Source organism: Dama dama, chromosome 13 (genome assembly GCF_033118175.1).
Source record: "Dama dama isolate Ldn47 chromosome 13, ASM3311817v1, whole genome shotgun sequence".
NCBI lineage: Eukaryota > Metazoa > Chordata > Mammalia > Artiodactyla > Cervidae > Dama > Dama dama.
The window spans coordinates 74,450,044-74,472,876 of NC_083693.1; the positions used below are offsets into that span (position 1 = coordinate 74,450,044).

General features: G+C 53.5%; 2 protein-coding genes across 2 annotated transcripts in view; both read left to right on the forward strand.

Annotated features, from left to right (window-relative positions):
• The first annotated feature begins 4,711 nt into the window (after positions 1 to 4,711).
• LBHD2 (LBH domain containing 2) lies at positions 4,712 to 9,270 on the forward strand. Its single transcript, XM_061159130.1, has 4 exons — positions 4,712 to 4,864; positions 6,298 to 6,387; positions 7,952 to 8,108; positions 9,156 to 9,270. Exons 1-4 carry the CDS (start codon positions 4,712 to 4,714, stop codon positions 9,254 to 9,256), a joined length of 501 nt encoding a protein of 166 aa, XP_061015113.1. The 3' UTR covers positions 9,257 to 9,270.
• A 6,052-nt stretch (positions 9,271 to 15,322) lies between these two features.
• EXOC3L4 (exocyst complex component 3 like 4) overlaps positions 15,323 to 22,833 on the forward strand; it is a 47,267-nt gene continuing 39,756 nt past the window's right edge. Inside the window, exon 1 of the mRNA XM_061159489.1 lies at positions 15,323 to 15,481. The gene's annotated coding sequence lies outside the window, so the exon portion shown is untranslated. The remainder of the gene's footprint in view (positions 15,482 to 22,833) is intronic.

Genomic DNA, 22,833 nt, shown 5'->3' on the forward strand with positions numbered 1-22,833 from the left:
GGTGGTCAGTACTATATTATAAATCGATGACTTAATGTATTGATGGAAGAAGATTGGTAGATGGTAAATGGATGTGAATGGATGATAAATGAAGATGATATTGAGTGAGTAGTGAATAATGAATGGGGGGTGATGTACAGATAATTACTGGGTGGTTTGTAATGGTGGATGGATCTCATTGCTGTCTCTGCTCTATCCCCCACATCTAAAATAATGCTTGGTGTAGAGAGGGCACTCGATGAATTCTTCTAGAGTGGATGATACTTGAATGGGTTTTGAATGAATAATGAATTATGGCTGGATGATGTATGGATGGATAGAGGATATCATGAGATGGGCAATGAATGGATAGATGGGTGGTGAACAGAGATAAGAAGTGGGTGGATGGTAGACGGTGGCTCATAGAAGTATGAATGGGTTAGGGATGGGGCGTGACTGGTGACTGAATAGATGAATCCATGACTAGATAGATGAATTGTGACTCTGTGGTAAAGAATCCGCCTGCCAATGCCAGAGTTTGATCCCTGGGTTGGGACGATCCCCTCAAGAAGGAAATGGCAACCCACTCCAGTATTCTTGTCTTGGAAATCCCAGGGACAGAGGAGCCTAGCAGGCTATAGCATGGAGTCACAAAAAGTCAGACAGGATTAGTGACTAAACAACAACTAACTGTGACTGACTGGCTGGAGGCTAACAGGTGAGTGGTGGATAAATTCAGATAAATGGACAGTAGCAGTAGATTTGGAGAAAGAAATGGCAGCCCACTCCAGTATTCTTGCCTAGAAAATCCCGTGGACAGAGGAGCCTGGTGGGCTGCTGTCCATGGGGTCCTGCAGAGTCGGACACGCCTGAAGTGCCTTAGCATGCATGCATGCATTGGAGAAGGAAGTGGCAACCCACTCCAGTGTTCTTGCCTGGAGAATCCCAGGGACAGAGGAGCCTGGTGGGCTGCCATCTATGGGGTCGCACAGGGTCGGACACGCCTGAAGCGACTTAGCAGCAGCAGTGGTAGATTAGTGACTGAGAACCAGATATGTGGTGAACGAATAAATCATCCATAGATGGAGAGACAGTTGTTAAATACTGATGGAAAGGTGTTAGGTAGTCAATGATGGTGGATAGATGGATGGTGACTTAATATAGGACTGAAGGGTATTTCCACGGTATACTGTTTCTTGGTGAATGGATGGATGCATTTTGTTGTTGTTCAGTCATTCAGTCACGTCCGACTCTGCGATTCCATGGACTGCAGCGCACCAGGCTTCCCTGTCCTTCGCCATATCCCTGGAGCTTATTCAAATTCATGTCCACTGAGTTGGTGATGCCATCCAACCATCCCATCCTCTGTTGTCTCCTTCTCCTCCTGCCTTCAATCTTCCCCAGCATCAGGGTCTTTCCCAATGAATCATTACTTCACATCAGGTGGCCAAAGTATTGGAGTTTCAGCTTTAGCATTAGTCCTTCCAGTAAAATTCAGGACTGATCTCCTTTAGGGTGGACTGGTTTGATCTCTGTGCTGTCCAAGGGACTCCCAAGAGTCTTGTCCAACACCACAGTTCAAAAGCATCAATTCTTTGGCACTCAGCCTTTTGTATGGTCCAACTCTCACATCCATACATGACTACTGGAAAAAACCATAGCTTTGACTATACAGACTTTTGTCAGCGAAGTAATGTCTCTACTTTTTAATATGCTGTCTAGGTTGGTCATAGTTTTTCTTCCAAGGAGCAAGCATCTTTTAATGTCATGGCTGCAGTTACCATCTGCAGTGATTTTGGAGCCCAAGAAAGTAAAGTCTGTCACTGTTTCCATTGTTTTCACATCTATTTGCCATGAAGTGATGGGACCAGATCCATGATCTTGGTTTTTTGAATGTAGAGTTTTAAACCAGTTTTTTCACTCTCTTTCACCTTCATCAAGAGACTCTTTAGATCCTCTTCACTTTCTGCCATAACTATGGTGTCATCTGCATATATGAGGTGATTGATATTGCTCCCGGAAATCTTGATTCCAGCTTGTGCTTCATCCAGCTTGGCATTTCACATGATGTACTCTGCATACAAGTTAAAAAAGCAAGGTGCCAATATGCAGCATTGATGTACTCCTTTCCCAATTTTGAACCAGTCTGAACTAAAATGGACTGGAATGGGCAAATTTAATTCAGATGACCATTATATCTACTACTGTGGGCAAGAATCACTTAGAAGAAATGGAGTAGCCCTCATAGTCAATGAAAGAGTCTGAAATGAGGTACTTGGGTGAAGTCTCAAAAATGACAGAATGATCTCATTTCATTTCCAAGGCAAACCATCAATACAAGTCTACGCACCAACCACTAATGCCGAAGAAGCTGAAGTTGAATGGTTCTATGAAAACCTATAAGACCTTCTAGAACTAACACCAAAAAAAAAAAAAAAAAATAGTCCTTTTCATCATAGGGGACTGGAATGCAAAAGTAGGAATTCAAGAAATAATTGGAGTAACAGACAAGTTTGGCCTTGGAGTACGAAATGAAGCAGGGCAAAGGCTAACAGAGTTTTGCCAAGAGAACGCACTGGTCATAGCAAACACCCTCTTCCAACGACACAAGAGAAGACTCTACACATGGACATCACCAGATGGTCAGTGCTGAAATCAGATTGATTATATTCTTTGCAGCCAAACATGGAGAAGCTCTACGCTGCTGCTGCTGCTGCTAAGTCACTTCAGTCATGTCCGACTCTGTGCGACCCCATAGATGGCAGCCCACCAGGCTCCCCTATCCCTGGGATTCTCCAGGTAAGAACACTGGAGTGGGCTGCCATTTCCTTCTCCAATGCATGAAAGTGAAAAGTGAAAGTGAAGTTGCTCAGTCTTGTCCGACTCTTAGTGACCCCATGGACCACTATCTACCAGGCTCCTCCATCCATGGGATTTTCTAAGCAAGAGTACTGGAGTGGGGTGCCATTGCCTTCTCTGGAGAAGCTCTATACAGTCAGCAAAAACAAGACCAGGAGCTGACTGTGGCTAAGATCATGAACTCCTTATTGCAAAGTTCAGACTTAAATTGAAGAAAGTAGGGAAAACCACTAGGTCATTCAGGTACGACCTAAATCAAATCCCTTACAGTGAAAGTGACAAATAGATTCAAGGAATTAGATCTGATAGACAGAGTGCCTGAAGAACTATGGATGGAGGTTCATAACATTATACAGGAGGCAGTGATCAAAACTATTCCCAAGAAAAAGAAATGCAAAAAGGCAAAATGGTTGTCTGAGAAGGCCTTGCAAATAGCTGAGAAAAGAAGAGATGTGAAAGGCAAAGGAGAAAAGGAAAGATATTCCTATTTGAATGCAGAGTTCCAAAGAGTAACAAGGAGAGATAAGAAAGCCTTCCTAAGTGAAGAATGCAAAGAAATAGAGGAAAACAATAGAATGGGAGAGACTAGAGATCTCTTCAAGAGAATTAGATACCAAGGGAACATTTCATGCAAAGATGGGCTCAGTAAAGGACAGAAATGGTAGGGCCCTAACAGAAGCAGAAGATATTAAGAAGAGGTGGCAAGAATACACAGAAGAACTATACAAAAAAAGGTCTTCATGACCCAGATAACCATGATGGTGTGATCACTCACCTAGAGCCAGACATCCTGGAGTGTGAAGTCAAGTGGGCCTTAGGAAGCATCACTACAAACAAAGCTAGTGGAGGTGATGGAATTCCAGTTGAGCTATTTCAAATCCTAAAAGATGATGCTGTGAAAGTGCTGCACTCAATATGTCAGCAAATGTGGAAAACTCAGCAGTGGCCGCAGGACTGGAAAAGATCAGTTTTCATTCCAATCCCAAAGAAAGTCAATGCCAAAGAATGTTCAAACTACAGCGCAAATGCACTCATCTCACATGCTAGCAAAGTAACGGTAAAAATTCTCCAACCTAGACTTAAACAGTACATGAACTGAGAACTTCCAGATGTTCAAGCTGGATTTAGAAAAGGCAGAGGAACTAGAGATCAAATTGCCAGCGTCTGTTGGATCATAGAAAAAGCAAGAGAATTCCAGAAAAGCATCCACTTCCGCTTCACTGACTATGCTAAAGCCTTTGACTGTGTGGGTCACAACAAACTGTGGATGGATGCATGGTGGATGGAGCTTGGATGGTGGAAGTTAGGTGGTGGGTTGTATGGGACAGTTGTTGGTTTATTGGTGGTGGGGGATGCATGGCAGATGGCTGAGGTTGGCTAGTGGCTGAATGATTGGATGGTAGAAGAGACATGAATAGATCAGTATAGTAGATGACAGTGCCTGGGTAAGTGGATGCTGCTGAATCGTGGGTGTGGGCTGGGTGTTGGATGTTGGGTAGATGATGGTGGATGTTAGGTGTGGTTGGTGGAAGGCTGGGTGGACCAGCAGGCGTGCATCCTGGCTTCAGGTATCAGGTCTACATGCCAGGCTGAATGAGACTGATTGTCCCTTTGCGGGAATGGAATCAGGGATGAAGAGGGGACTGGTGGGGTGACACTCTCCCTCCACACACACAATGGCCCTCACAGGTGTGATCCTTGTCCTCTTCACTCCCCCTTCCAACTGGAGGGTGTCCTCGCTCTGATGTATCTAGTCGCCCTGAATTCTGCGCCCCTGAATTCCTGAACCTCAAACTTGAGGCTGTGTGCCTCGAGTGGCTAGGATCAGGTTCTGGGGGGCTGCGGTTTTGGCAAGCGGGGAGATGAGGCCGGGATGTTACCTGGGACCGTGAGTGTGGATGAGGGGCCGGACCAGGGAGCGCCTGTGGGCGGAGAGCGCACGGGAGGAAGGCGGGGAGCGAGCCAGGGCGGGCAGACGGCGAGCGGCGGAGCAGGCAGTGCCGGCCCGCGCGAGCATCCGCTGGCGGTGAGTGTGACAGAGACATGGGGCGCGGCCCCTCCCCACCCTCGTCTGGCCCGCGCCCCCCGGTGAGCCCGCGCGGTGTCTGGGAGAGCAGGAAGGGGCGAGGGGTGGGTTTGAGTCGGCGCTTCCTGGAGAAGGGGACGGTGTGGGGACCACAGCCAGCCCCGGGCTGCCGGACGCCGGGCTTTGGACTCGAGCAGCGTCTCTGCGGGCTGGCCGCCGCTGCAGGTGTGGGTGGCCGAGCCTTCTTTGCGGGGATGCCCCACTGGCAGGAGTCCCCGGTGCCAGGCTGCGGAGAGGCAGCCCTCCAGTGTCTGCCCGCTGCCCGCAGCCCCCTTGGCTCCACCGTCTTTCTCCATCAGCCGCCCTCTCTCCTCCTGCGTCTCCCATCATCTCTCACCTCTTTCTGTTGTCTCTCTGAATCTCGCCCTCCAGCTCTGTCATCCTTGCGTCCTCTCTGTGGCCCGCGCGTTTCTTTCTGCGTCTCCCTCAGGTCTTTCTCGCATCTGTCTGGATCTCTAAGTCCACTTTCCTGGGTTTGGTCCTGGCTGCCTTGGGCTCCAGTTGAGCTTCTGGGATCCTGAGGTGGAATCCCAGGAATGGGTGACCCGGAGCCTTGGGCCTGGGGGAGGGCTCTCAAGTGCTCTGGGACTGGGTGGAGGCTCAGGTGGGTATGTTGGCTGCCCACTGCCCGGGAGGCCCTGTGCTGCCCGTGGCCCACCCCCCACCACCTAGCTTCCCTGGGTCCCAGCAGGACCCGAGCTGACCCGAGCTGGGTTTTGGTCAAAGGAGCTCATTTCCTGGAATAGCTGCCCCCCACCTCTTGCTGGGTGTGCCCAGCACCCTTCCCCCATGACCAGCAGGGCATCGGGAGCCTTGCAGCGGCTGGTCAGTGCCCTCCATCTGCCCAGTGCCCAGGAGGCTGCCTCCCAGCCGGTGCCACCCAAGTTAGCGGCCTGCCCGCCAGACCCAGCCCAGCCTGGCGCAGGTGGAGCGTCAGAGTCTGGTGCCCAGCAGTCCTGGCAGGGCCCCTCTTCCCAGCGCCCTCGCTGTGTGGTCTCTGGCCGGGCTCCCTGGCCCCCGGGCCTGGCCTGAGGGGAAGTGGCCACAGGCAGGCAGGAGGTCAGCCTCCCTTCAGCTGTGGGGGTTGAGGGCGGGGCCTCGGATGTGTGCGGAGGGTGGGGGCACCTGTTCTCCGGGAGGAGTGGACCCTCCTGCTGCAGCCTAGGGCCCCCGACATGGGGCCTGTCCAGCGCCCCCCTGATGGTGGCTTGGCCGGGGAGCCGAGAGGTGGAGACCCAGCCTGGGTGGTTTCTGTGGGCCTGGGGTGGGGTGGGTGCGGGCTGGGGGGTGGGGTCTGGGGCTTCTGGGAGTGGACGGGGCGCCACATCCGGGCCCTAACACTCACCCGGCTTCTGCTCCTTGTCTTCGTGCAGCCGGACGGCGGCCGCAGCATGAGTGGCCCCCAGCCCGCCGCTGCGCCCGAGCTGGGCCCAGACAGGGAGGCTGGAGGCCCCTCAGCAGAGGTATGTATGCGGTGGGGGCTCTGCGGTCCGCTGCTCTCAAGCCCTGGCCTGTGACAGCATGTGCCTCAGTTTACCCATCTGGGTGGGGGAGGCGCTTGCCCCTCTGCAGGAGTCTGACGCGCACAGTCGTTGAAGGCCCAGCTCTTCAGACTCGGGGAGACCCCAACCAGGCCTGGGGAGCCCAGGGCCTGCGCCCAGGTTGGTCTGCGCTCTGCTGGGTGAGGCCAGTCCAGGGTTCCCTGCTCTCACCTCAGCTTCTCCAGGAGGTGTTGATGGAGCTGACAAGGGATTCTTGCCCACAAGGCCCAGGCCTGCTGCTCTGAGTCTGGAGTTGGGCTCTTCTCCTTGTTGGGGCCAGCGGGCCACTGAGGGGGCCTAGCCCAGAGCTACATGAGGCCCGGTCTGGGGCCTGGGGTTGCCCTCCTGGTGGGGAGTCTGGCGGAGAGGGTGGACACCAAACTCCACTGGCCCAGATCTTCCCACAGCATCTGGGCAGAGGAGTGGCCCTGGGTGGGACCCAGCAGGGCTTCCAGGAGGAGGGAGCGAAGGAGACTGGCGAGGTCAGGGAGGAGAGTGGTTCTGGGGTGGGGGCGGGAAACAGCCCCTGGACGGGCAAGGCCAGCAGGGGGGTCCAGGAGATCCAGTCCCTGGGCCATGGTGGGGTTGCCGGTCTTGTCCCTCTGATCCCACAGAAGTCCCAGCCTAGTGACACACTTCAGGATCTCTGCGGTACTTGGTTCAAAGGCTGATCAGACAGTGCACTGAAACACGTGTTCAGATGGTTCCGCTGAGGGGGGCGGGGAGGTGCGAGGGCCATTTAGCAAAGTCCTGCCAGCCGTGTGCCTGCTCTTCCCCGCCTTGACACGCCTTTGGGGAAGGCAGAGTGCTCAAGCAGCCAGCCTCCTGGGTAAGAGGTTGGGATGGGAGCTCCCGGACGGGGACCAGCCCAACCAACCAGAGGAGGTGGGTTGGCGCAGGAGAGTCAGGGCTGCAGGTCTGTGCACGGCACGGGGTGCCTCGGGGCCTCTACCTTGGAAGGCCTTGAATGGGAGGCGGAGATGCCGAGGGCTCCAGGAGGGCTTGGGGAGGCAGCCCCCGCACGCTCTTGTGGGCACTGAACAATGAGCCCAGAGAAGTTGCTCAGGTTGCCATGGGAACAGCTTCCCAGCTTCCCCGAGCTGGGAGGAGGCCAAGGGCTCTAAGAGAGACCCCAGGAAGGAGCCGGGCCTGATGCAGGAGGCTGCCTGCCGGGGAGGCACAAAGCCCTGAGCTCGCTCACCTTGGCCTTTCCCGCCACAGGCCTTTCTGTGAAATGGGCCTGAGGGCTGAGCCCAGGTGGGTTCTGTGTGGCCCGGGTGCTGAGTGCCCCAGCTCCAGGGGTGGGAAGGAGAGGGCCACGACCCTCTGCGGGATGTGCACGCATGTGCAGGAGCTCACCTGGCCCTGGAGACTGGGCAGGTTAGGGACCCCCCATTCTCCCCGTGGACAATGCAGGACAGGCGAGGCAGGCTGTGGGGAGCTCAGGCCTGCCGTTGCTTTGACCCCCTGCCCACCCCCCTTGCAGGCCATGGTGGGTGCCCGGGAGAAGGGCCCTCGGCTGGGCCAGCGGCTGCCCTCGATCGTGGTGGAGCCCAGCGAGCTGGGTGCGGTGGAGAGTGGGGAGCTGCGTTGGCCCCCAGAGGGCGCCCAGAGGGGGTCTGCCCGGAGCCAGGCTGCTGCTGGTGAGTGAGGGGCAGCCTGTAGGGGTCCTGAGAGAAGTCAGACGCCTGGTCCTCCACCCCTCCAGCCAGCCCGCACCCCGCCCATCTGCCGGTCCCATGAGCTTCTGCCGCCTGGGCACCGCCTGGCCTGGCCTTCCCTGCCACCCTCCCCACCATCTGCACATGCGTTTCCCTCGTCCAGGTGTGGCCCCAGGCCTGGCACACAGGTGCACCCTTGCTCTCACCTCTCAACACCCAGTCCCAGCCCGTCTCCCCTCGCTCTTACAATTCATCACCTCTGGGACAAGTGTGCATTGCCCACTAGGGCCTGGAAGGGATAAGGGTGTGGGTACAAGGCAGGGGGGTGTTGCAGAAGCTGGTGGCAGGCTTCTGTCCTGGTGTGGGTGCCCTGGTTAAAGGCCGAGGGGCTGCCAGGGCCAGGGAAGTTTTGGGAGGAGGACGTGTGGGCAGGAGAGGGGTCAGCCAGGAGCCAGTCTGCCGCGTAGCAGAAGCAGCTGGCCGGGCCCCCGGGGAGGGTGCCTAAGGGGTGAGCCGTGCCCTGGGCAGCTTTGTCCCCTGAGCCCCCGAGGGGTCAGTCCCGGGGGATTCAGCCTCAGATGGGGCTGCTCCTCCCTGCCTGCCCTCCTCTCCTCCGACATCGGCCCCCGGCCCAGCCCTGCAGCCCTTGTAGTCTGCCGCTCCTCGAGCTTGGGCCCAGAGGAGCTTGTCTGCACCTTAACCAGCACCTCTCCTAAAAGTCCCCTCAACCTCCGGCAGGTCTGCCTGGGGCCCGCGCCTTGGGTACCCACTGAGACCTGGGCTCTGGGGAGGACCCCGGGTCTCCGCCCAGTCGGCCACCCCCGAACGGGTGGCCGCGCTGGGGACCAAGGTTCTCCTGCTCCTGGAGCCTGGCCTTACCCTCCCCCCGCACCAGGAACCACGCACCCAGTGACCCCCCCGCCCCCCTCAGCGGTGGGGAGATTGTGGCCTGCCGACCCTCACACCTCTCCCGGCAAACCTGTCAGAAATGCATGCCCCACCGACACGGAGGCCTGCGTGTTTCCTCAGCCCCCTCACCGCGTCCGCCGGGAGCACCAGGGGAGGCTCCAGCTGACGCCGATGACGCGCGTGCCAGCTCCGCGGGCCAGGCCCCCTGCGCCCGGCGGTAGGACAAGGACCGGCCAGATCCTGCCGTCCCCCGGCTCTGACAGCTGAGAGGGGGCCTCCGCCCCGGAGTGGCTGGGCTGACGCTTCGAGAGGCCTGGGCCTGCCCGGGCGCCCAGTGGGCACAGCCGATCACCACTCCTCCTGCCTCACCAGGCCCACCAGCACCGCCCCCACCCCTCCCGGCCGCGGCCCAGGGTTTGGATCACACCCTCTTGCTTCTCCGGTGGGAAGCACAAATAAAGGCTCATCCTGGTGGTCAGTAGGCACACTGGGTGGGGATTCCAGGGGCTGAGGACAGTTTGGGTCCTGCCAGTGGCCTTCCAGGCGAGGGTCTCTGCTCAGGGCCCAGGCTGACCAGACGAGAGTGATGGCTGGGTGTTCCATGCCGGGGGTGGGAGTGGTTGGTGCGGCTGTCATATCTGCTCTTACGGCGCCCTGCCGAGACCCTCTGCTCCACTTCAGCTGAGGCTGAGACCAGCGTCCTCCAGTCCTGGCTGGCCCCTGAGGGCAGGACTCCTCCTGACACCCTTTACCCACTCTGGGTGCAGTAGGACACAGGAATGGTACATGGGTGGGGTGCACTGTCCCAGCTTGAAACTTTAAATCCTTGCATAGTCCCATGGTACAGATGAGGAAACTGAGGTGTGAAGTGAGGTGTCCGAGGCTAGTGCTGGCCTCAGCTAGCACAGGACCCCTGAGGTTGGGAAGCCACCCAGCCAGCCAGACAGTCCATGTGGGAGACCGGGTGGCCCCTGTCCCTGAGCCACGTGAGGGTCCTGTCCCTCCGAGGGGTCCAGCGACATGGCTTCTTGGCTCTGCTGACTGGTCAGGGTGGACCTGGGGCCCGGAAACCTGACCACTGCCTGGGTTCACTGTCCAGGTGTGCCATCCTCCCTCCCATCACCCCAACCTGGCCCTCTGCCCTTGGCCAGCCTGACCCAGGCCTGAGGAAGCTCAGGGCCTGGCAGGGGGAGCCCTGAGTAAATGTTAGCTCAGTAAATCCACAGGCCCAGTGGGTGGTGCCAGGTCGGGGTCAGCATGGAGGAGGTGGAGGGAGACACAGGCCCCTCTGTTCTCTCCCGGAGGCCTTGCTAACCTCCAGGATGAATAAGGCACTTTCTTCAACCCGCCTGCCTTCTAAAAATAGCCTACCCCCCAAACGCAGGAGAGCTGGGAGGCAGAGGTGCAGAAGTTTGCCAGGCAGCCCGCTTTGATTTTAATCCTGTGGCCAGTGTATAGGCCCAGGCTGGCTCCTCTTGGGGTGGGGGGTTAGGGGGGCTGGGCTGTCCTTCTAGGTCCCTCCCGTCCTCCTCTGGCCCTTCCTGTCGCCTCCACAAGGGGGCAGGGGGCAGACATTTCACAGAAAGCCTTGCCAGGACTTGTGGACACGGGGGATTTGGGTCCAGGGCTCGATCGAGCAAGCCGGGAGTCATTCCCAGGCGGGGGGGTTCCGGGTGTGGAATGTGTGTGTGTGGCGGGGGATGGTGCTGAGATTTCATCCTCGCCCCTCCCGGGCAGGGTGTCACTACGACCTTCTCGAGGTCCCGCGGCTGACAAAGAGCCGGGCTGAGGCGGAATTCCCGGTGCGCCTGGGACCTAAGCGCCCGCGTGCCCGCAACGCCACCCTCGAGCTCACCATTGACCAGGGCAGATCTGGGGAAGAGGCGCCGCCGCCTCAACTAGGGGGGTCCCGGGACCCTGTCGTGCCCCAGGAGCAGGGGAACGGGGGAGTCGGGCCCAGGGAGGAAGCCAGGTGGGGAGCGGGCAGAGCAGCCTCACCTTCTGGGCCCGCCCCGTATCGAGTAGAACGGGCTGAGTCCACAGCGCCTGACCCGCGAGACTGCGTGGTAGGTGCAGGGGGCGGTGCCAGGCGTATGCACCGCCCACCGGCAGCCACGCCCCGCCGCCGCGGCCCCGCCCACCAGCCGGCCGGGCCAGGAATACCTAAGCATCGCAGCATCCGGCTCGGGAGATCCAGGCTCGGAGACAGACACTGTCCCTCGCGCAGGCCCACAGCCGGTGAGGGGTAGAGACCAGAGCCTCGGTGTCCTGTTCCCAGGCCGAGCTCTGTCCTAGGCCCCACAGCAGTGAAGGTGGAATTAGGGCACTTTGGGCCCCTATATTCAGCGTGCGGTAGCCTGGCTCCTCCCCAGGAGCCTCGAAGACGCGGGCAGGCCTGTGGTGGTGTGGTCCTTGTCCCTCCCCTTCCTGCTCTGAGCCCCAGATACTCTGCCAAGGTGAACCTACTGAATCCTAACAGCAACCCCGTTTTATGGAGAAATAACCTGAGGCTGGGTGCTTCCCTGGTAGCTCAGCTGGGGAATCTGCCTGGAAAGCAGGAGACCCCAGTTCGAGTCCTGGGCCGGGAAGATTCCCTGGAGAACGGATAGGCCAGCTGCTCCAGTATTCTTGGGCTTCCCTGGTGGCCCAGTTGGTAAAGAATCTGCCTGCCATGCGGGAGACCTGGGTTCGTCCCTGGGTTGGGAAGATCCCCTGGAATAAGGCATGGCAACTGACTCCAGTATTCTTGCCTGGAGAATCCCCTTGGACAGAGGAGTCTGGTGGGCTACAGTCCATGGGGTCGGTCGCAAAAGAGTCAGACAGGACTTAGCAACAGAACAACAACAAGAAGAACCTGAGGCTGACTCAGGATTGCCTCTCCGAAGGCGGTGCGGTCCAGCATGAGGCAGCAGGACTTGTTCTCATCGTTGGGTCCCCAGCTGTGCACGCCTTTCCAGCTGCCCCCTCGGCCCAGCCTTCTCCTGACCCAGGCCAGACCAGCCCTGCACCCAAGGCTCCTCTGAGACAAGGCTGGGACTTTTTTGAAGGGATTTCACTGAGAAAGTTGGGGAAAACAACCTAGAAATAAGACAAAAGAAACATCCCAGCCTCATGCTGAAAAGTGGACACAGGTTTGGGCAGGGGTGGGGTGCAGCTGGGAGCCGGAAAGAGCTCTGGGAGAACCCCCCCCATCCTGGGCCCTGAAGTGGAGGTGACCCACAACGGGAGGTCCCAGCACCCAGATGAGCCTCTTTGAGCTGGAGAACAGGAGGGGCAGACTGAGGACCTTGCAGTGCACCACCCATGGCCCCAGGGGAAAACCCAGTCCTCAGAGGTAGAGACCTGGACTCGCCTGCCATGTAGCGGGTTCCTGTGCCTTTCTGAGTTGGTGACCCCGTGCAACATGGGTGGGGACCGGCTACCCCACAAAGTCCCAGGGCTCCCACCAAAGAGTCCTGGGTGGTCTCTTCGAGGACCCCTCCTTCTGTCAAGGTTGTGCTTGGCCCTCTGATCTGTTCACCTCTGACCGTTGGAGAGACACATGGGACCGGAAGCCAGCAGGCAGGCCAGCCTGAGCTGGGGGATGGCTCACCCAAGTAGCCGGTGCCTCACAGGCTTGAGCTGGAACTCTGATGGCCTCACCTCACAGAGGGGAACCCAGGGCTCTAGGATCTAATGACTCAAGAGGAAACTAGAGGGCTTCCTGGAAGAGGTGCTGGCATCTCCAGGTACAGCGTGGTCTGTCTGCAGATGACAGCAAGGTGCTGCAGCATCTCGGGTGCCTTCCAGTCTGCTGAGGGCTGGATTTTGTCCTCAAAACTTCCTTCTGTTGAAGTCTTAACTCCCAGGACCTCAGAGTGTGGTTGTATTTGGAGATAAGTCTTTAAAGAGCCATGGGGGTCACAGAGAGTTGGATATGACCGAGCGATGGAACAACCACAACAAGTTAAAACAAGCCCATTTTAGGGGGTCCTAGTCCAACATGGCCTTATGAGAAGGGGCGGTCAGGACACAGACCCACAGAGGGGTGACCGTGTGAAGACACAGGGAGAGGATGGCTGTCTACAGCCCAGGAGAGAGGCCTTGGGAGAAACCAGCCCTGCCAGCACCTTGATCTGGGACCTTGTAGCCCTCAGAACTTCGAGAAAATGAATGTCTGGGTTGGCAGCCTTGGGATGGCCCACAGGCTTGTGTCTGCTCTCTCCAGGATGCTGTCTGGAGCACCTCTGCTGCTCTCCCCATGGCTCTGTGGCTCCAGCCAGAGTGAACAGGCCTGGATCTGTCCTCCCTGGATTTTCCCTAAGTTTTTTTCCCTAGGACGCCAGCAGCGGAATCCCCCCAGGAAGGTGTAGGGCCTGCCTCTTCTGGGAAGTCTCAGTGACCCTTCCCACTAAATGTCTTTAACTGGAGCCACCGTGGGGAAGTGGGCCGTGCGCTGGTGGCCGATCAGGCTGAGGCCCACCTCCGCGCCTGCCCTCGCAGGCTGACCCCTGCCATCCCTTCTCGCCCCTGAGTGCGATCCTGTCTGTCCTCTGAGGCCCCCTCCTTCTCCCAGGTCCTGATGAGTGGCTTACAATGTTCCTTGTGCTGTCGCTGCATCCCTCCCCACTCTCCGCTCCCCCACGTCTGCCCTCGGGGCTCTTAGCACAGGCAGGGCACGGGGGCTCTCAGGATGAGCTTGGCAGGACGCAGGACTGGTGCTGACAATTCCGCCCTGGAGGGAAGGGTCCTTCTGGGCTTGGGCGCCATGGGCTGGGTGCCCACTTCCAGCCGGTTGGTGCCTGCTCCTTCGGGCCTCAATCTGACCACAGGAGGGACAGGCTGTGTAAGGTATAGTTTGGGCCGAGGCAGAAAAGGAAAGATGACCTCAACAGAAGTAGGTTACCTTTATTCAGGCATGGAGGAGCAACAGTTGGCCTAACGACCAGGCTGAGCGCCAAGAGGGGTCAGGGAGGCTCCAAATTTCATCTCCTGCATTGGGAGGCAGGTTCTTTACCACTAGCGCCACCTGGGAAGCTCCCCAGAGGCTCCAAATTTATAGGGAGGTTTGTGGAAGGGACAAGGGAAATGTTAATCAGGCGGGATGTTTTGGGTATTCTTTAGTTGAGATGGCACATGTAGTTGGGCAGGGGGTGATGAGTCTTCTGAGCAGGTGTAGGGGGTGGAAGGTTTCCGGACAGGGGGCGATAAGTCCCAGACAGATGCAACCAGCCTGGAGCATTAGGGTGGGTCCTAAAGTTCTGTTTTGTTTTCTCCAAAGTTAGATGATTCAGTAAGGGCCTTTGAGACTGTTGTTTTCTTTTCTAGGCCCAAAAGACTCCTTCAGGCTGTCCCAGCCGTTCCCAGCAGGGTCAGCTCCCTACAGACCCCAGAGTGCTACCCCCTCATCCTCTCTTTCACCCTGAGAAATTGTTGTTGTTTAGTCGCTAAGTTGTGTCCAAACCTTTTGCAACGCCAGGGACTATAGCCTGCCAGGCTCCTCTGTCCATGGGACTTCCCAGGCAAGAATACTGGAGCAGGTTGCCATTTCCTCCTCCAGGGGATCTTTCTGACCCAGGAATCGAACCTGTGTTGCCTGCATTGGCGACTTTACTGCTGAGCCACCTGGGAAGGAGAAATGGAATATTTCCTACCGTATCAGTAAACAAGGGTGTCACAGTCGTCAGCAGTTGCAGCCCTCCAGTGTGAACCTGTGAGCCCCAAGGGGAAACAGGAAGGAGGAAAATACCTGCTGCCTAGCAATCATCAGCCGACAGCCACCCCCGACGGTGGTCCTGAGGAAAGGAAGCTCGGGATGTGAAGGTGCAGAGGACCTGACAGCTGAGGTGCGACGAAAGGAAAGATTTCAGTGACAGACCCTTGCGTCTTCCCACACACAGAAAAGTGCCGAAGTCCGTGACTTGGGATATCTGGTTTTCTTTAATTAACATAGCCTTTTGGTGTTCAGACTACTACCTTTCGTTGCAAAACTTCAATATGACCAGTCCCCCGCTCCCCTCCTTGGAGCAGTTCTCTCAGGGTACTTGAGGTGCTGCCTCCCAGGCTTGAAGTCCTAAAACTTCCCACCGAATGGAATGCACCTCTCAACTTTCAGGCTGTGCATATTTTTTAAGCAGACAGCCACCAGGGCCCCTGACTCTGACTTGAGCCTGGGCTGGGCTCCGCACGGCTGCAGGAATCAAAGGTTGGCATGATTGCCTCTGAGCAGGGCGGGGGGCGGGGGGAGGATGGCTGAAAGTGAAAGTGGGGCTCACGGTGGAGGGTGGGGCTGGGGGTGGGGCGGAGGCCGGCCTGCGTGACCGTAGCTGGAAAGCCCCAGCCGCGGGTCAATCCCTCTGGCTGCTCCAGAGGCCCCATCGCCCAGGTCCCGCTCTGAGGACCCGGCCCCGCCGGCTTCTCCTGGTGGCCCTGCTCTGCCTGGGGTCCAGCGTCTACTCACCCAGCAGGTATGTCCACGCAGGTAGAGGAGGAAGGCCTCTGGGGTGTTGTGGGCGGTGGACGGGGATTCGAAGGCGTGAGGACAATTCCGGTTCTGCCAGTGGCTTTCTGGGCCAACGGCTTCCGGTTAGAGCCCAGACCAGAATGCCAGCTCAAGTCACAGTGAACACACACACACACAGGTAGAAAGCAGACAGATGCAGACTCACGGACAGAGCCACTCACAGACCCTCTGAGGCACACACACCCCAGGGGACGCCACAGTCACGAAAGTGTCTGCACACCCATGGGCTGATGATCCTACGTGATATTGCTTATCTGTTTTCCTTGGGCACCTGCGGTGGCTGGACGCTGGGTCTGACCCACTCCCTGCCCTGGGGGGCTCCTGGTCAAGGGCAAGATGCCCCAGACCCTGGAACTGCCCCTCAGTCATGGGAGAAGCTATGCACAGGTCAGGAACCAGGCGCGGAGCAGGAGGTCTTGACTGTGGTCTCGGGCTCAGGTGGTCAGGGAAGGCGTCTTGCATGAGGAGCCATCTTGTGCTGAGCCGTGAAGGAGTTGGCAGCTGGAGAAGGTGAGGGTGAGGTCACTGTTGGAAGAGAGAACAGTCTGTACAAAGGTGTGGAGGACATGTGAGTGTATCCGAGTGATCAGAGTGGGTGAGCGAGTGAGTGAGAGAGAGAGTGGGAGAAGAAACAGGAGGGGCCAGGTACGGCCTTGAATGCCGAGCTAAGGAGGAGTCTGTGCTTCTGAGGGTGATGGCAGCCTGGGGCGGGGACAAGGGTTATATTTTGTTGCTGTGTTAAGGGAAGTCTTTTTAAAATTTGTATTTATTTATTTTTGGCTATGCTGGGTCATCATTGTTGCATAGGCTTTTCTCTAGTTCTGGCCAGTGGGGGCTACACTCTAGTTGTGGAGGGCAGGCCTCTCTCATTTCAGCGGTTTCTTTTGTTGTGGAGCACAGGTTCTAGGCATGCGGGCTTCAGTACTTGCAGTTTGGGACTCTGGAACACAGGCTCAATAGTTGGGGTACAAGGGCTTAGTTGCCCCACCGCATGTGGGATCTTGCCGGATCAGGGATTGAACCCATATCTCTTGCATTGGCAAGTGAATTCTTTCCCACTGAGCTACCAGGAAAGCCTCAAGAAGGGAAGCCTTTTAAGTGCCTTTTTGTTGTTGTTCCGTTGCAAAGTCGTGTCTGACTCTTTGCGACCCCATGGACTACAGCACGCCAGGCCTCCCTGTCCTTCACCATCTCCCAGAGTTTGCTCAAACTCACGTCCATTGAGTTGGTGATGCCATCCAACTATCTCATCTTCTGTCATCCCCTTCTCCTCCTGCCCTCAATCTTTCCCAGCACCAGGGTCTTTTCGAATGAGTCGGCTCTTTGCATCAGATGGCCAAAGTATTGGAGCTTCAACTTCAGCATCAATCCTTCCAATAATTATTCAGGATTAATTTCCTTTAGGGTTGACTAGTTTTGATCTCCTTACAGTCCAAGGGACTCAAGAGTCTTCTCCAACACCACAGTTCAAAACCATCTATTCTTCAGCACTCAGCCTTTTTTGTGGTCCAACTCTCACATCCATACATGACTACTGGAAAAGTTATAGCTTTGAGTATACAGACATTTGTCAGCAAAGTAATGTCTCTGCTTTTTAATATCCTGTCTAGGTTTGTCATAGCTTTTCTTCCAAGGACCAAGCATTTTTTAATTACATGGTTACAGTCACCATCTTCAGTGATTTTGGAGCCCAGGAGAATAGTCTGTCGCTATTTCCGTTGTTTCCCCATCTATTTGCCATGAAGTGATGGGACTGGGTGGCATGATCTTAGTTTTTTGAATGCTGAATTTTAAGCCAGTTTTTTCACTCTCTTTCACCTTCATCAAGACTCTTTAGTTCCTCTTCACTTTCTGCCATAAGGGTGGTGTCATCTGCATAGCTGAGTTTATTGATATTTCTCCCAACAATCTTGATTCCAGTTGTGCTTCATCCAGCCCAGCATTTCACACGATGGACTCTGCTTAGAAATTAAATAAGCAGGGTGACAATATACAACCTTGACGTACTCCTTTCCAATTTTGAACCAGTCCATTGTTCCATGTCCAGTTAAGAGCTTTTTAAAAATAGGCTTTTCTGGAGTTTAAGAAAGCTATTTCTAAGCAGGTAATCATATCACCTCCAAATAATGACATTTTTATCAGATCCTTCCCAATATTTATACCTCTTATTCATTTTTCTTGCCTTATTGACTTAACTAGTTCTTCTAGGCAAATATTAAATATTCTGAGAGCACACACGTTTGTCTTCTTCCTTATTTCAGAAGAATCTTACCTGGCAGAGAAGGATTTTAAGAGAGGTTTATATTTTGGCAAGACCCCCGACCCCTCTAAGGAGATGGAATCCAGGGGGTCTAGGAAGGAATACAGTTAGGACCTATGACCAGGTGATGGGGGATCACAGGTGGGAGGTACGAGGAAGACGCAGTCCTCTGCCCCAGGTGGCTACTTTGGAGCTTTAAAGGATGGAGTGATGGCCCAGGCCCTGGGGAGGTGGAAAGACTGGGACTGTGATGGGATACCTGGGAGGGGCTGCTATAGGAGAGCAGGCCTAGGAAAAGCGGGTAGAAGTTAAGATGGAGATACCTTGTGGTGAGGGGAGCCCAGACTTGGTCACAGATAGGGTGGCCTCAGATGGGAGCTTCCGATAAGCTTGACTTCTGGGTGGTGTTCCCATCCCTGCTACTGGCCTTGCAGTGGGCGCATTGGCCTGACCTGGAGAACATGGGCCTCAGGGCGGAGACTAGACCTGGGTCTCCTTGCTCCTGAAGCTCAGCTGAGGCCAAGGTGCAGGGGCCAGGGCCTCTGAACACTCAGGGCAACAGAACAGAGAGAAAGATAGCCAGGGAGAGGCCCCATGGGTGGGGAGGCAGGCCCGGGGCAGGGGCCACGGCAGAGTCAGCAGGGAGTTTGCAGTCCAGAAGACACCAGCATGATGCCTGAGAGGGCCAGCACAGGCAGGGGTGATTCTCAGTGAAGGCTCACTCCCCCCTGTTGAGGTCCTTTAATGGACCGGAACCTGATGGTCCAGAGTGGACGATAAGAAAGTGAAAGAAGGAAAGAGGCTAATATGCCCTGGGTTATGCAGCCGGCCTTCATGCTCCAGGGAATCATCCAGAAATAGAGAGAGAGAGAGAGAGAGAGAAGGACATGGGGACCCAAGTCTCTGGTGGAGCAAGGGTGCTTTATTGAATTCTGTAAGAGTATATATACCGTATTACACGGTAGCTTCTTCAGATAAAGATCAAAAGACCTGACTTTACAAGTTACCAAGGAAACAAGGAGCAATAGAGGCCATAAGGCCAAAAGGCAATCCATATCACAAGAGGGTCCTAAGTAATCCCTTTCACCAAATGGAAAAGCTAATGAAGGAAATCTTATGCAAGCATCCCATCTCTATGATCTCAGTCCTGGGAGCAGCTTGCCAGCTCCTCTGGCCACTGATAGGGACTGATAAGGAACAGAGGGCTCAAGAGAGATAGGAAACAGTCCCCAGGAATCCCACTGTTAAACATTCCCTGACAATTTCCCCTATTTTATTATATTTGTAAAAAGGTCCTGACTTTTTGAGTTTGTTTAGTTTTAACAACTTTGGCGGAAAGGCAACAGTAAACATCAAATATAATTGCCAAGGCAATCGCCAGAGTTACAGTTCCAGACCCTATGCTGTGGGTGATGCTTTGAAACCATCCTCATGGGTCTAGCCCAGATAATTCATCAGCTAGTTGTTCAGCTAAAATTTCCAGATTGGTGGATGAGGGCAGACTTTTAGAGAAGGTTTCAGAGATTTCTTTTTGCAAAAATTGTACATTCAGAGAGGCATTATCATGAATATTTTGTAAATGAAATTTGATTTGCTCCCAGTTATAGGCACTATGATTGAACAGAAGTAACACAGAATTGAGTAGAATTCCAATCACACTTTAATATCACTTGTTTTTGTACATCTGTTAATTGATCTGCAACCCATTTGATGGCTGTTTTTAGTTCCTGTATTTCCTCTTGAATATCCTCATCTATCTGAGCCTGAGTGGCCCACACAGTATGAGCATCTTTAGCCCAAGTTTGGATAAAATCATGTGTTTGAATTGAGGTTTGTAAGGCAACGCCAGTGGAGGCAGCAGTGGTGCAAATAGCTATTAATCCCAAAATGCCAAGAGTCAGCCGTCCAGTGAACCATTTAGATCGTCAGAGTAATTTAGTAAGTACCTGGGAAGCAAGCCCGGCCATGGGACCTTCTTCCCAGGGCCGTTGTGTTGCAGGAAGGGGGATCCCTTCCAGGGCCCGAAACTGGGCTCTTGTCTAACACTCGGAAATGAATTGTCCGAGGAGACACATGCTGACAAAGCAAGAGATTTTATTGGGAAAGGGCACCCGGGTGGAGAGCAGGAGGGTAAGGGAACCCAGGAGAACTGTTCTGCGCGTGGCTCGCAGTCTTGGATTTTATGGTGATGGGATTCGTTTCCGGGTAGTCTTTGGCCAATCATTCTAATTCAGAGTCTTTCCTGGTGGCGGACGCATCGCTCAGCCAAGATGGATGCTAGCAAGAGGGATTCTGGGAAGTGGACAGACACGCGGTGTTTCCTTTTGACCTTTCCCAAAATCTTCCAGTTGGTGGTGGCTTATTAGTTCCGTATTCCTTATCAGGATCTCCTGTCATAAAACAACTCATGCAAATGGTTACTATGGTGCCTGGCCAGGGTGGGCGGTTTCAATCAGTGTGCTTCCCCTAACAGTTGGAGATTTACTGGTAACCACAAATTACGTTGAGATCAAAGAATCAAAAGGGATTCATTTCTTAAGACAGGTATACAATTTGCAATTTATACAAGTTACAGAACGTCTTATTGAATTGTAAGTTTCCTATAGCTAAAACAAAAGGAAGGGGAATACAAGCTTGTATGAAATATGATTGATATAGTGAAAGAAATAATTTCTATGACTACTATGACTGGTTCCTGTGAAATGTCCAGTCCAAGTTTCAAGTTCTTCGTTGCTCGCAGCAAGTTTCCATATGTCCCATTGTTCAGGCCCAGTTTGTTTATTGAGGATGATCCGAGGACTAGGGGATGCCATTCCACCATCAAGCCAGCCAAGAAGTCGTTTGTCATGGTAATGTTCCATCCTAGTGTTAGTAACCCCCCAAGCTACCTGAGTAGCATAATCACACACAGTGCTGTTAATATCATCCGAGCAGTTAGACAACCACATACCGTGGGGTCCCCAGTCGACAATGGTGTGGCTAGCCACAAATATTAGTTTTCCTGATTTGGCTTGACATTTGTCCCAACAAACAGGAGTATATTCAAAGTTCTTATAAGTAAACCCTTTACATATTGTTCTTTGTTCTATCCCTAACTCTTTCCCTAAAGTTTCAGTAGTGTAAACATGGTTCACAAAGAAAGGGCAGTAAATAATCCAAGCAATGTCCAAAGGTCTTCTTTTGGAGGCAGGACGAAAGCCCAAGTTTGTCCGCTGAAGTTTATGCATAATTCCCCTGGGCCCAGGCACAAAGGAAGGACTTCATAGCCTAAAGAAATGTTAATTAGTTTTCCCTCCTCCCCAGGGCGTTAGGGCTCCTTCACGTTACAGGGAGGGGGCATATGGGAGTAGACATTGGTTGATACAATCAGTCCTTTCTCCATCCATTCTACGACCTGCAATAAAGGGGGGTTGGGTAAGTAAACCCAGTAAGTCTGATTAGTTAATCTGGCTTGAGCGGGGTGGGGGGGAGGGGGGGTCACACAGGCAAATGGAGTGAGCATAGCAGTAAGGTTTTCAGGACTCATAAGGGTGATGTCGCCAAGGGCGGTGCTTCCTGGAGATCTTTAGAGCCAATGTGGCCGGTATTGGAATTTCTTCCTCATGGGGTTTTTCTTGTTTCGTTTCCATTTTGAATGCTGGGGGCCCCTTTGGGTCGAGTCTTCCGAAGAGGAAGCCATGTGAGTTCGTTGGATCCATCTGGGGAAACACAAGCATATCCCTTTCCCTGTAAGATTTCCCTTCCCAGATTTCCATTGTTTGCTGAACCCGTCTTGATACCAAATGGGCAGAGGAAGAGAAGGGAAGTGAAATCGCTCAGTCGTGTCCAACTCTTTGCGACCCCGTGGACTGTAGCCCACCTAGGTGCCTTCAATTCCTCAAAATGTTTCTCTGCTCTTGTCAAGATATCTCCCTGTGGTAAGTTTAAAAAATTTAAAACAAACAAAGCTGTATTAACAATAGTTATAGGTTTAGAGAATATCTTATGTTGGCATCTAGTAGAGTCTGCTTTAGAAAGGGAAGATAGCAAGGTTCCAAGGTATTCCCCCTTTTAAGTTTTTTTATTTGCAATTTTAGTGTGTGATGTGAATAAGAGCATATAATTTGTTTTGCTGAGCAGAATGGAATTTAGTATAAAAAACTTTATATTCTTTGAGAGACCAGAATGAGGCTTTAGCGTTCTTAGTCCCATCTATATAGAAAACTTCAGCTTGAGGTATTGGCTGTGAGTTGACGATGCGGGAAATGATAAATTCAGTATTTTTGAAGAAATTCCATAGCTTGTTAGAAGGATAATGAAATGAAATTTCTCCAAAATATTCCAGAAAAGCTATTTGGAAATCAGTAGAAGTTTGTAAGGCATTCTCAAATTGAGATTTATTAACAGGTATCACAATTTTATGGGGGATCAGAGCCAATTAGAGTTTTAGTCCTATTTCTTCCATTGATAATGATTAGAACAGTTAAATCAAGGTAGGGTGTAAGTGACTTTTATTCCTCTAAAATGGGTATAGATCCATTCTATTGGGTGTTCTTGTTGGGCAAGGAGTCCCGTGCGAGAATGAAGAGAGGGGAGTACAAATAGTTCTAAAGGTAAATCTAGTCTAATGTGAGTGAGAAATTGCTTCTGTAATTTATTTTGTACCAAATAGAGTTCCTCTGGTGCCTCTTAAGAAAGTGATCAAGGGCTATTTAAATCATGATCTCCTTTCAAAGTATTAAATAGATTAGTCAGTTGATAATTAGCAATGCCTAAAGAGGGTCTAATCCGATTTATACAACCTAAGAGTTTCTGAAAATCATTTAAGGTTGATAATTTGTCAGTATGAATCTGAGTTCGTTGGGGAGTAATACATTGTCTATTAACAAGAAATCCTAAGTAATGATAAGGTGTAGAGGTTTGAATTTTTCCAGGGGCAATAATTAGTCCAGAGTTTTTTAAGCATTGTTGAGCTAAATCAAACATGTGTCGAGTTTCTAAAACAGATGGAACTGAAAACAATATATCATCCATATAATGGATAACAAGAGAGTCAG